The sequence below is a fragment of the Cydia strobilella genome, chromosome 13 (assembly GCF_947568885.1).
Source record: "Cydia strobilella chromosome 13, ilCydStro3.1, whole genome shotgun sequence".
Taxonomy (NCBI): domain Eukaryota; kingdom Metazoa; phylum Arthropoda; class Insecta; order Lepidoptera; family Tortricidae; genus Cydia; species Cydia strobilella.
In genome coordinates this window covers 9555611-9570207 of record NC_086053.1, presented here as the reverse complement: position 1 = coordinate 9570207, position 14597 = coordinate 9555611, and the positions used below count along the sequence as shown (strand labels likewise).

The 14597-nt window shown below is 36.3% G+C and overlaps 1 protein-coding gene across 6 annotated transcripts in view; it reads left to right on the top strand.

The window, feature by feature from the left end:
- The window catches only part of LOC134746644 (rap1 GTPase-activating protein 1), a 382127-nt gene that overhangs the window by 231143 nt on the left and 136387 nt on the right, over positions 1-14597 (top strand). For all 6 annotated transcript variants that reach the window (XM_063681131.1, XM_063681130.1, XM_063681136.1 and 3 more), the window contains one exon: positions 7855-7996. In XM_063681131.1, the coding sequence (XP_063537201.1) occupies positions 7855-7996 (142 nt within the window). The remainder of the gene's footprint in view (positions 1-7854; positions 7997-14597) is intronic.

Below are 14597 nucleotides of genomic sequence, written 5' to 3'. Positions count from 1 at the left end.
TTCGTTCCGGTGATTTCTTAGGTACTTACTTGTTTTATGTAGTTGGATTTACGCCTATTTTTCCGTTTCTGACTTTTCACTGGCTGGAATTGGAAGTAAAGTTTAATTTAAATAAATTTCTCATCATTAAAATTGCATGAAATGTCATTACACTTCAATACAAATGAGAAGAAATATTTTAAATCGTGTTTTTTAAGTAATCACACTACTATATATAAATTATAAACTGAAATACACTAAAGAAAAAAAAAGTGACCTAATCCACCGGTAGCCGAGGCGGGAATGGAACCCGCGTCTTCAGCTTACGCGGCTAACGTCCTGACCACTAGACCACCCGGCCACGTAAGCCTTAGCCGCGTAAGCTGAAGACGCGGGTTCGATTCCCGCCTCGGCCACCGGTAGACTTGGTCACTTTTTCTTTAGTGTATGATATCTATTTCAGTTTATAAGAATCTGAAAGTATAAGTATTTCATCAAATCATAATATTGGATTACAGCAACTCTTCAGTGTGGGCTGAATTCGTTAACTCTTATATCGGGCTCCAGATCACGTTACAAACCTAGACCTGGAACCCAATTCAGCTTTTTATTTCTTGATCTGTTACGTTTTTGGACCAGAAATGTCACTTGACATCAGACAAATCTATAACAGTTTCATATCCTGATTCTATACTTCAAATAGCCCTCCTGCAGATGCACCTTAATCATGATTTAAGTCGTATAGGCGACTGATTTAATATATTGAATCCTGCTAAATATCTGATTAATTATACAAACATGTCATCAACGCATGCAGATCTTGAGCGCCGCATCCCAGAGATCCTGTTGCGGGATCGATGTCAGACGCGCGCGCGCATGACTGACATTTGATACCGGCCTTCCACATGCGTTACAGAACGAGTTCTTACTTCCGAGCTAAGAAAGTCTTAAGAGGAAATAACGGCTGATGTTTCATAAAACTAGTTTTATTTTTAGCGCTAACTATTTTTCATGTAAACATTAATGAAGAGTTTAACTAAGCGTTTGGCGGAAGACCAGCGCTGATATGAAAGCTAGCATCTAGTCGGGTCTGCATTATGATGAATTGGCTCCATTTCGTAATGCACACAAAGTTTTTGTTTCTCTGCCTATCATTGAAGTTGAAAGTAATTATCACAGCCGACTATGAAAAGATAAAAGGTAGAAGTTACAGACGATATTATTTTCGCTTGTAGTTTCAGTACAATTAACAAAAATTCCGTCAAAAACATGTTTGTCGGGTCCTTTAAATTCATCTCGAGCGGTAATAGACGGTAGGTACTCGAAATTAAAACGAATGTGCTAATTCATTCATTCATTGTGTGTGTGGGATGAATGAATTTTAGAACAATTTTTTTATCATATTGTTTTTATCTTGTAAAGGATATAATAGGTATGTATTCTAAAAGAAAATAATTATCTGAAGGAACGAGTAAGGGAGCAGCTGAGTTTTACAATGTTTTATACATTAATTTGGGAACAATGAAACACTGTAGTCATTATTCCCAGTCCATATTTGTCAGGGATGTCTGTGTTTTTGTACTTTCAGAGTATCTTTTTGTTCTCCGAGGCGGATGCCACATGTGAACCAGTATCATTACCCAGACAAATGTACTCGTAGGGGTTGGTCTGACATGTTTTATCGTGAGAAACTGCTTTGACTTCTACCAAAGTTTGATTAGCAATTAAAATGTTTTATATGGGTAGGAAGCTACTGGGCCACTTAGTTTTCGAGAAAGGTATAGAACGACATCTATTATTCAAGTTTTGTTTGTTTCATCTGTTTGTTTGAAATTCTAAGCGAATTTGTGAAAAGTAACCCTTTTCAATTCAGCTGCTGGGCAAGGGTAACCCCTACAGTAGATTTGACCCTTTATCTAAACCATTTTAATAGCGTTGTTTCAAATCCTACCTGGATAAATTAAATTAATTATTTCACAACATTATCCATGTCAAGAAATCAAATTTACGGTAGGACACTGGATAAACAAGATAACGCTGCTTTTAATTATTTTAAAGTCAACAAACTCATTAAAAGGAGGTTCAATTATTGTGACGCCACAGAATGCTTTCCCAATACCAACTGCATAGCAACAAAGAGTTTTGACGTTTCATAAATAACGAGATTTAACTGGTTAGTACCTACACTACCCTATTGTGAAGCTTCCGTTATGTGGTCATCTAGTTACAACTAACTCAATATAGGATGCATGTTCGTCTTCCGAGCAACGTTTAAGAACCTATTACTTTTTGACTATCAGAATCATTTAAATCTGGTTTTTCTTAAAAACTATTAACATGTCCTACCTCTCACCACTCTCTAATGCGGTTAATATCACACGAAACGTAAGCCCATTAGTACAGCGACCTATCCCAATGTGCCCGCGCATCAAGCGATAAGATAACCATACTCCGTAAAACATAATGCTGCATGTAAACAACTTTATCTCGATCCAGTAAAGCTTATAATCCCTTGAGGATGGACAAAGTTTAACAGCAATGCCTCAAGTCAGTGTTATGTGCAGAGGTGTACCGTGATAAAATGGTTTCAAACTCGTTAAAACGTCAGAACGTTTAGTACTTGTAATGATACGGCGCAGGACTAATAGGTGGACATTAAGGCCGTGATGGCTTCTGCCCGTGGGTCTGAGCTGGGATCGATCTGACGAGCTTGCTTCGCAGTCACACATTTCTGCACAACTGGATTTTCGAGTAGGTGAATCCTTAACCCTGCATATTTTGTACTTGTGTAATTGCATATTTTATCCTGGCGATATTCATATATCATTATCATTGCATACCGTATTTGAAAAACAGTGTAATCTTACAGAATAAACGCAAAGATGAAATAAGTTACCCACGTTTTTTACATAGTTTGGAGACTTTTTTTCTGTACAGTCCTTGGATCTTTTGGTCGCGTTGGTCATTTGTTTGAATATAACTCATTCCTAACATAATTTCACGGTGTTTAACTAAGATGTAGCACCACTAATCATGATTAAAGGTCGTTTAATAAGCTGGCCACGCTTTGTCATTGTATGTGTACAGTTCTATACCTACTTGTACTAATCGGATTAACTATGGTATTCAAGAGAAAAAGGTAAGATAAGTTTGACAAATATTGATGGGCTATGAAAAAGATACACAAGTGTTATGGTTAATAATTTATTCTCGTTAGTCGTAATATGGAAAGGTATGTTTCGAAAAAAAAAAAACAACACCAAAATTACAATCAAACCATCATAAATTACGATCGAGGCAAAAAATGTATTTTGATACCTCATAACTTCTGCTGTATTCAAACTGCCGCTTATTATGTAACTGACATAAAAAATGTCCATCATCAATAGAAATGGCTAAGAAGGAACTTGTTTACTATAACGTTTAAAATATATATATTACAATCCATATTTTGTTAGTATATTATAATAAATAAAATTATAATATTATAAAATTAAAACTAACCTAGTAAACCTAAACTGTATACACTTAGTATATAAAAACTTATTAATAACAAACTAGTCCCGTCAAAAATTTCCTTTTAAGTCCCGAACTGTTCCCTACCTGGCCCAAATGTTCCAAATCTGCCAGCTGCGTTGCCACGCTGAATGGCTAAGGATATTTGTTGGACCAGGTAAGAACCAGCACGGGGGTTACAGCCTCTGTCCCTCAACCGACGCCCGATCTCCCTGACCAGCTTTTTGGCCTCGGCGCACCATGGCCCAGCCGTTTCGACAGCAACCGGAATGAAGTCATACACTGGTCCAAGGTTGGCGTATTTGCTGTGTTTGACCTTAGCAGCGGCCTCAGCCGCTGCACCTGCCTTTTTAAATGTGTGGCCGACATGAGAGGGAGCAAACGTGTACACACATGTGGCATCCCACACCAGGCTCCGGCCTATTGCCCACGGGACCAGTGTAAGACCGTCCGGCCTTTTGTTATCTGTACGGCTTAAGCCAGGAGGCTCTAAAGTGCATGGTATGTTCGCCGAGACTAAAGCGCGTCGAAGCAGCTCGTTAATGGCTTGGTGCCTAGGTATTCGCCCTACACATCGAACGCAACTAAGCCCGTGGTGCCCATTAATCTCTACCATTACCCCGCAAGGGCATCTGTGGGGCTCACATACCCTGCTCCCAAGACGTAATGCGACACTTACCCCTATGGCTAAGAATGTAAACAAATATGACAGATTTTGTTAGCATTTGACGTATAACTAAAAAGGTTTACTATGGTTGGTTTCATTGTAATATTAATAGTTAACATATATTTAAACTAGTAATTGATATAAATTAAAGATTTAAGTAGGTATATAACTTATTGATAAAGTCATGGTTTTCAACAAAATGTGCGGGGTTACGAAGAAATGAAGGCACATTGGTTTGTTTACATTATTTGCCATTTCTATTGAACTCCACTTTAACCATTTACAAAAAATTTGTCTAGTTACTAACTTTAAATATAAATGCCCAATAGTGTAGCTGTAGACTAGTTAGGGATTGCAACTCAGTCCACTATTTTAGGGAAGCTAAAATGTATTAGGCCTAAAAAACAGGCCACCAGTTCGTTAGTAGGCTTAAATGTCAGCATTTTCAGAGCAACTAACGAATGCAGGAAAATGTTAAAACCTGAGGTGAAAAGAGCGAGCTGAATCCACTGATTGAGATTCATAATTGAATAACTTTTTATATGGTGCCTAACAATATGGAAGTGATATTTTATCGTCACCTGGCAGAGAACCAAGCAATCAAAACATGTTATATTTAGTGACACTCTGGCTCGATTTGTATAAAATAGAATAAGGACTGAATCTAAAAATTAGATATGAAAATTTTATAGACTAATGAGAATACACTATTACTAATATAAAATTATAAAATGTTTCAGGACTGATATTTTTTTGATATTGCTGGTTGTAAAGCGCTGCAGTAGATAAAGATTAGGAGTGTTGATTCAAATATACTCGTAAAAGGTTTATCTTATAGCATACTTACATTACTGACGGATGCTACTGGTTTACACTATCTATCCTTTAGTTCCACACCATTTCACTTGAAAAACAAATAGATATAAATAGAAACATTATAAACTAGAAGATCCCAGAAATAGCATACTATATTGACACATCTTAATGAAATGCTGTAAACAATACACTTAACTTCGCCATTCCCGTATTTCCGCACAAATATTTGGCGTCATTGTCCTATTCCTATTTTACGCGATCCTTTATTCCAGTATAGTTGATATTAGGACAGTGGGCGAGGGCAGTAAAATATTCAGCGTTGCACGCTATTGCAATTTCGCAAGCGCCATCTGGCCTGCTGAATCATGACGTACAAAGACGAGTAGTCTTTGACTTTGGAAACCATTATAAACTTTTAAAATTTAAAAGCTGATACTGAGGTCTGATTCGACAAAACTGTTTATTTACTTTAAATCGAAGATAACTAGGATATTAATAACATGTGAGTCTCACACTCACATACATACTCACTATCCTATTTAAAATGTACGCGATCAGATTTTTCAAAACACGAATATAATCAGGTTCGTTGAATCCTCAAAATCGCGACTTTTTTATTGTAATCAAAGAAAACTGCTCTTTCATAGAATTTTGTATGGAGGGCCGAATACTTTAAAACTTAGTAAGCTTTGATGTAGGTTATGTAGGTAATCGGGCGTAACAACATAAGTATTTACGCGAACGACTCGAGCAACTCTTTGCAACTACCAATTTTTCTACTTGTCGGTCTGTCTGTCTCATAAATCTCATAATCTACAAGATGAAATTTTAATAAAGGCCAGTGGAGCTAAACCTATAGATTTTAAAGGAGTTTTTATTTAGAGTCTATACATGTAGTATAGTAATTAAGCCGCATCTGCTTTTAGGGCTTATCTGCCATGTCATAACTGATATTTGTGTTCACTCAACAATGGATACATGACATGATAGCTTGTAGTCCCGGAGATTATCATAATTGAAACACAACACAGGCTCAGTAACATCTGCTATCAAATTTACAAGCAATCACAAAGGAATCCCTTCGACACAAGTAAATTAACCTTATCCGTAAAACAAACATACCTTGATTGAATAAATTGAGTTGCTGAAAACCGGTTGGAGGAACAATTTGGTTCCCCCTTTAATTCGAAAACCTATTAAACGTGGTCATAGCGTTTAGGGCCGAGGGACCAAAGAATGGTCAGTTAATTGACTCATAAATCACAGCATGCGCTATTATTCAAGTTCTTATTGTAGTTGAATAAGAGTGTATGTGTCTATGAAGTGCATTGGCATCCTACGTTGTTCAATTGTGTCGTTTTTAGGAAAAATAAGTTTTATTGCGGCCAGCGCTTACGTCATTATTAACAATATTTGAATACAAAAATGAAGCTTGTCGACCCAAGCGCCTATCGCACTAAAGTCCCTTTTCTGTAAGCACGTCACAAATGTGCAGATTTTATGCATCTAGTGTCCGGTCGATAGGGTCACGCGTTTTTGTTTACAATTTCCATAGTTATCGAGTTGAGAACCGGTTTTTTTATGTTTTGTTGATTATAACCCATTGAGTTTTTGATTTCGTAAAATATTTTCATCTCGTGCTGTTAAATGGCTTCAACTGGAGTATTGTTCGATTTGATAAACGCGTGCCGGTTGTTTATTAGTTTGACTCAGAATTATATTGTAAAATTTCTACTTTTGTTGAATGGAGTAGCCGTTATATTTTTGGACAAGACGGAGTACGAAAAAACACACCACCAAGCTTTCTATCCAAATTCGATGTGTTAAATCAACTGGTTAAACATTTAAAGCTTGATCGATGGAACCGGTAACGTCGTAACTTTTCCCTTTTCAGGTCACATAGTAGATAGTAGATATACTAGATATATATATATATATAGATAGTAGATACCTGTCGTACAGTCTGTAATTTAAAAAAATACTTGACAAGTCGCAAATGTCGTAATCAGCTTCAGGAACAAAAAAGAAGATATCTTTATGTCTTTTAGGAAAATATATATAAAAGCTCCATCTGGACTTGTACAATGTCCAGTAACGTAACGAGGCCTATTGTGCTTCTTACGGGCTTTACGGCACAGGTCTATTCATAAAACACTTATTTATTTATTTATAAAGTAAGAGCCAGTTTCTAGCATAACATGACCCTTACATTCGTAACAACTGCTGGTTATAGAGATTCAGATTATACTGTGAAGTATTTGAAGCGGTTTGAATAGCAAACAGAAAACTTAAAGGAAATATTTATCTAGAGGTGATTTATGCAGGTACATTGTGCCTTATGCTCTTGTCAACTTTAAAAATAAGTAAATAAAATTATTTTATATTTTTGACATAGCCGTCTAGTTTGCATATTTTTCATGGTGATGTCATTTAGGCAGTGATTTATATCCTCATCCACTGTACTATTTTGTAGAGATAATGGTAACACTACATAATAATAACAAATAATAATGACTACGAGATCAGGTCATGCGTAATGCAACTTATGACATGTACGATACATTGGCTTTTTTGATTATCAAAATTCCCTGAATAACAAAATAAAAAGAGAAAATATTATTTACCATAATTGCATTTTTTTATTATAGGCCTTTTTTCTTGATGAATACAAACAAACGTATATAAACGGTTGACAAACGTTTTCAAATGTATTACGAAATTAAAATATATTTCTGTGATGCCATCTAACGTCAAAGTTGTAAACTACAAACCCAACCTGACTACAGCGCCGCATATGGACGCTTTTCCGTACCGCTACCCTACCACGCTACGCTTCGCAATAATCTTTACTAACGGGTTCCTCTACTTGCCAACAGGCGGCAGCACGTGGCGGCGCCATGGAGCTCAACGACGACAGGGGGCGCTCGCGCTCAACACGAGCTATTCGAACTGCTAGAGCGGGTGCAATGTTCGCGTTTGGACGACCAGAGGGCAGTGCTGCCACCGTACTTTTCTCAGGTAAGTTTTTTTTTAAGTTTTTATTTAGAAGAGTTGATTTAGAACTTAATTTTAATAAGTTAAATTGAACGTCGATTTGTTTTGAAAATGTATAGGTAAGGATGGTATTCCATCTGTTCAATATCTGGGTCCAATGTGTATTTGTGTCTCACATTTTGCTTATATGAAAGAGTGAGACGCAATTGCGATCTCTGTATTAAAATTAGAAAAAAATTCGGAACCTTTTTTTTTTACTAAGCTTACGCTATCCGTCCGTCTGTCCTTTTATATAATTATGACATATTTGACAGATATTACTTGTACGAAACAAATAGACGAGTACATATACATATGTACCTAGATGTCAAGTTTAAATACCGAATAGAAAAGTAGGTGGGTCAGTTTCATTTGAGGTAGGTGCCTAACAAGTCAGTTATCTCATTGACCTTCTTGTCTGGGGGCCTACCGCCAAAACCTAACTTCGCAAATTGCGGGCATCTTTCTCTGTCACTCTAATTACGTCTTAATTGGAGTAAAAGAGAAAGATGCCCGCAATTTACGAATTTCGATTTTTGCGGTAGTAGGCCTGAACCCGTGTAACTAGCAAGGTACTAGAGCAAATCGTCTTATGGCGTTATTCATAAACGCGTTACCAAAGAGGCTATAATATTATAGAGCGGTACTGTCATAGTAAATTTTGTAACCACAGTAAATTCACTGCCATCTATCGACACACTTTAAAAATTAAGATGTATACGATAAATACGATAAAATGTCTTTAAATATGGATAAATGTTTTTTTTTTTGCATTAATTATTTTTTATTATTTTGACCCATGTTCTTTCACTCATATGCGTTAAAATTGTTAAATAACAAACGAAACCGTCAACGCCCTCTATACGAGAGTAGGCCAAAGGTAGTAGCGACATCTGATCTAGAAAAAATTTTTCGTGATTTTCGAGGCACGTCTTTTCCTTAGACTGTATCCATCTATTACGGAGTTATATCTTTGGCGTTACTGGCCTGAACTAACTATGAACTGTTTGTCTTTGTCTGTCATTTTGACTTATGTAAGTATTTATAAGATAGGGATAAATATAATTTAACTAAATGAGGCCCTTAAAGTTCTGTGAATAAGCGGGTTAAAATTTATTCACACTTACAAGACGTATTTATAATCATTAGCATTGTTTTATTTAATTTTCTTTTGTTCTCTCTTTTTTTATTACCTATTGTGTATAATATTGTCTTCAATTACGAAACGTCGGCATGTATTTTAAATTCATTATTCGCGATACAGTCCGTTAAATAAGTTTTTCACATCACCAATTCGAAAAAGAGGTTTTTCTTCCCTGCTAGGAGGGATCTAAGTGGCACTTTTCTTCCCTGCTAGGAGGGATCAAAGTAACACTTTTCTGTTCTAGGACACAATTTAAAAGAAAAATTGCACATTATTTTTTTACCTTAAATAATATTTTTAAACATCATAATTACCTCATAGGTGATGTGAAAAGCAGTATGTGTCACATGGTAGCAAAATTATTTCCATCTTGGGCGTAACACACTTGAATCCCTCACTACGCTCAGGATTCTACTTTAGAATCCCTCGTTACTCTCGGGATTCTATTATAGAATCCTTCGCTTCGTTTAGGATTCAATGTACGCCATCGCCGTAAATATGTCATTTTGCTCCCTTGTAACACAATCTACTATTATTTACCTGTGTTGATTTTTTTTAAACTTCATAAGTAATGTAAGTAAGCAAGAAAAGTACAAGTAAAACGTCAATAGGGGATTTCGGAATGTAGTCTCATATTTTTTTATTTTTTTATTTATTTAATCTTTATTGCACAAAAGAAATACTTATCGTACAAAAGGTGGACTTAATGCCAAAAGCATTCTCTACCAGTCAACCTTAGGGTAAATATTCGAAGATAATTAGTAGATTGTTAACCAAGTGCTGAAAGTCACCCATTTCTGACGAGATATTTTGGCGCTCGAACGAAGTGAGAGCGCCAATGGTTCGAGTCAGAAATGGGTGACTTTCACCCGAGTTAAACACTCTACTTTTCATATCGAATACGAGGAAAGTAAAAAAACCGGCCAAGTGCGAGTCGGACTCGCGCACCGAGGGTTCCGTACTTTTTAGTATTTGTTGTTATAGCGGCAACAGAAATACATCATCTGTGAAAATTTCAACTGTCTAGCTATCACGGTTCATGAGATACAGCCTGGTGACAGACAGACAGACGGACAGAGGGTCCCGTTTTTACCCTTTGGGTTATGGAACCCTAAAAAAAACACAGACCGAAAATTTTATAATATGTTTATTCAATGTATACAATTATTTGAAATTAATGGAAAAATTAGAGCAATTTGCAAATTTAAATGTAACATTTTTGCCTGGAATATTCACATTAGATATAGTTTGTGAGATTTGACTTTCGTTTTGAGGTATATCAGTAAACGTCGGAGAAGGCATTCTTATGTTGGTCAGTGACGCTCGTAGATTGTCTTTTACTGGGTCCAAGACCTCTTCTGTACTGCCTGGACGCGGCGTAGTGCAATGTAGGTTTATTTTATTAGAAGATATTTTTTCCTTATTCTGCACTACAACAGGTACAGTTTGCGAGACTTGAGTGGTGTTTTGAGGTGCATCAGTAAATATTTGATAAGGTATCGTTGCGTTTGACGCTGGTTGATTCACCTTTACTGGTATAAATACTTCTTTGGTACGTAACTTTTGGAACTCAGCATAGTCTTTGGATGTACCTGGACGTGGCGAAGCGCTACGTATGTTTATGGTATTTGTAATTTTATTAGATATTTTGGACTTATTTTGCACTGAGTCCTCTATATACCCTTCTGCCACTGTGCTCGACTTCCATCCGCCGTGCCTTTTCACCATTGTCAAGTCGGCCCCAGAATCGGCTAATAGAGTTGCAGATGTTCTGCGAAAACAGTGTCCTGAATATAGATCAGGGTTTGGCAGTTTCAAAAATTCTGCAATTTTTCTGGGCATATTTGAGATTTTGTTTCTCCCAATATTTTGTCTTAGACATCTTCCTCTCTGGTAGTTAATAAAAAAACGATTTGTTTGTAAATTAACGGGGCGAAGCGCTTGATATTTTAACACAATTCGAACGAATTCTTCCCTCACAACGAATATTCGGTCGATTTTTGTTTTTGTATTGAGAAGCTTTACCAATAATAATTCACCGTGCTTTTCTACGTTGTCTACTGTTATGTTTGTAAGTTCAATGCCCCGCAAGCACCGCATACACCCAAAATTAGCGCCACCTGAAAACAAAACAATTATAATTAGAGATACTTAGGTATTTGTAAATTACGTAGGTATTTGGCAAAAGCTATTTTTTTACCATTTCTATAGAAATTTAATTACATTCACACTAAAAATATGATTTTTTTATTACCTTAGTTGCCAAATAAACATCATCAGGGGCTTCATTTAAGAAGGTTTCTATCTCATTTGCAGTAAAAATCTTGGACTTTTTGCTTTTACAGCCATCCGACTGCCTTTTTAGAAAAGATGTCAGCTTACTGTAGTTCTTTAAATTCACATCATGTTTGGTGCTTAAAGTGGCTTTAAGCATCGAATATATACTCCACAGCGTTGATGGTTTTAATTTCTTCGATAAATCACTGAAATAAGTTAGCATCACACTTTCCGAGAATGATTTTACTCTCTTTTCGGACCGCCATTTTATAAAATCGGTATATGATTTCATATATCTTTCTTTTGAAATTTGCGGTAAAAGGCCTTCCACGATAGATTGGGCTTCTGTTCTGATTAAATCAGGCGTTAAGTCGGTTTCAGAATCACTGGATGAACTCATTTTAATCGCGAAAAATAATTTTACTTACATTCGCCTTACAATACAAAAGTTCGCACTAGTTTTGCTTCCCCGCTCTTTTACTTTTTTAGGCGTTGCGTAACTTTTTTCAAGCACCATAATGCAAGTAATCATTTTTTACGCGCGTTTGCGGTGAATTAATCGGTGTCTTAAATAGTATATTTCTTCTTCTTCTAAAAACGTCGCCTTCGAACGAGAAAGAGATATCTCTTTCTCGCTCTCATTTATGGGTACGGCGCACCGTGACCTTGGTGCGGTGCGGTAGTCTGATACGGCCATTTAATATTAAACGCTTGTTTTTTGTGAAAAACTAGTAATAAATATTCACATATATTACAATAATTATAATTACTATTGTAATTAGAATATTTTCATATTATTTGTATTTATTATTTGGTTGTATTAGTTTAAGTGTGGCTGTATGCGTTTCTGCCTTGGCTCACATGCAGAGCTTTAAGTAAAAAAGGTTTGTAGGTGCATTCCACTTGTCACCACCTCATAGAGCCTAGTGAATACTTCAGCTAAAATAAAAGTAATGAATTTACAACATATACTTATTTTATAACTCATAAAATAAATTCCATGAACTAGTAAAAATAAAATTATTTCCCTTTGTCAGTGGCGGGGTAAGTATTGATATTAATTAGAATGATTTCCCGCATAATGCTTATGAGGCGAGGACTAATTGGAACACACTACTTTTCTGCACTAGAGCAGAAACGTATCACTTTCTGCGCACTTTTTAGAACAACAACGACCCACTTTCAGAGCATGAGATATGAAAAATAATATACTTACCTATTTTGTTTAGATATCCTTTAAATTTGGTAAGGAGATCCTAGTGTACAACGAGTTGATGGCAATGCCAAAGTTTCATTATTAAAATTTCATAAATATATAAATATTCATTAGCAAAAAGCACGTGCGTACCTACACGCGTAGAGGTTTTGACTAAGATTTCCTGTATTACAGAACCCGAAAAACAAAAGGACAGAGACGCATTAAAAACAAAAAGTTCGCAATTTATAACTTTAAACTCATTTCTATTTACTTTCAAACGATTTCAAGGGTCACCAACCACGAAGTTCGTTAACACTTAGAAGACAAGTGCGGATGCGGGGTGCCAAGCCAAGCATGGCGTCACGGTTCGGGGCCTACCTGTCCGAAATTGCTTTTTAGAACAACTTTTGGTGCATTCCTATATTTCTTATGCATTTTCTAGATAGAATTGGACTAAACTAACTTTTCACAGATTTTGCAGACAGAGTGTGGAAGTGCAACCATAGCCAGCCAACTATAAAATATGACGTTTATAAAAATAATTGTGATTTTAGTTTTTCCTCCATAATGCCATCATGGGCAATTGGGCAAATGGGCATGTCATCTCTGTTATACATAAGAATAATCCTAACTTAAATAAAAGGGTACCTATTTTAAAAATATTGTGCAGTTTTAGGGTACCAAACTTAAGAGCCCATCAACGTGCTCACTAGCGCCACCGCTAAATGATTGTGATTATTTAAATTTAACGATAGATATTTAAAAAAGGGCCCGCTACGTACTGTAATTTGTATTTAAGTACCTTTTGAATACAATATAATAGTTTTTACGTTGCTGGATTCGTCAGTCTATGCTATGCGTCCAAAGTTAAAACGGCCGTTTTTGTTTCGAGTTCATAGATCGACGACTCCAGTACGTAGCGGCCTCCTTTTTTAAATATATTTCTTTTTTTTTTTTTACTAGCCTAATTTAGTGTCCCACTGCTGGGCAAAGGCCTCCCCTCGTTTCCTCCACTCGACCCGAATATTAAATTTAAATAATCACAATTATTGAGCAGGGGCGCCTATTGAGCACCCTGGTGAGCTCATAAATTATCCTTTACCTCAGAGTCAACTGAACTGACACCACCACCAGCCTCACTCATTTACGCCGAATCGAAATCACTAAAGCTATAGATTTATCTCTGCGATAACCTTTTATGGTGGAGCTTCGCGCCGCGACAGGGACAAGCGACCGAGACAGAAGACCGCGACCGGAGACCGCGACCGTCACTTGACGGTAGGCAACATATAAGCGACAGTTGGCGCTGAGACAAGAGACAGAGCGTCTCCGGTCTCTGTCTTTTGTCTCAGCGCGAACTGTCGCTTATATGTTCAAGTGACGGTCGCGGTCATCTGTCTCGGTCGCTTGTCTCTGTGGTGGCGCGAACCTCCACCTTTACATATAGATGCTTAAGGACAGTTGAAAACCAGGTAGATTCTTTAAATGTAATATAAACTAAAGGTGGATCGAATGTGCCTATAATTGAGACAATTACAAAGATACATTACATCCTAGTTTACAGTATTAACCTACAAACCCGAAAGCTAGTAAAAACAGATTACAAATATCTGGAATCTAAATTTCTTTGAATATGCTCTATAAACCTCCGCACAGAAAACAATACATACTATTGCAAGTTTTTAACAAATTTTATTTTAACTTGATTTTAGCCACTCGCACTTTTAAAAACAAAGTCATTTAAAAAATATTGCATAACTTTATTAATTTTACTATCGAATGCGGTTACGAGTACGTAAACTTTTAACGAATAAGTAGGTTTATATACACATTTGAACTCAGCCCCAGTTTTTATTGCTATGTAAAAGTAAATGGCGAGATGCTCCAATGACCTTTTTTGGAATTGTATAATCGTATTAAAATATTTATTTCGCTTCATCTCTGTTCCTTGTGATATTCCGATTATG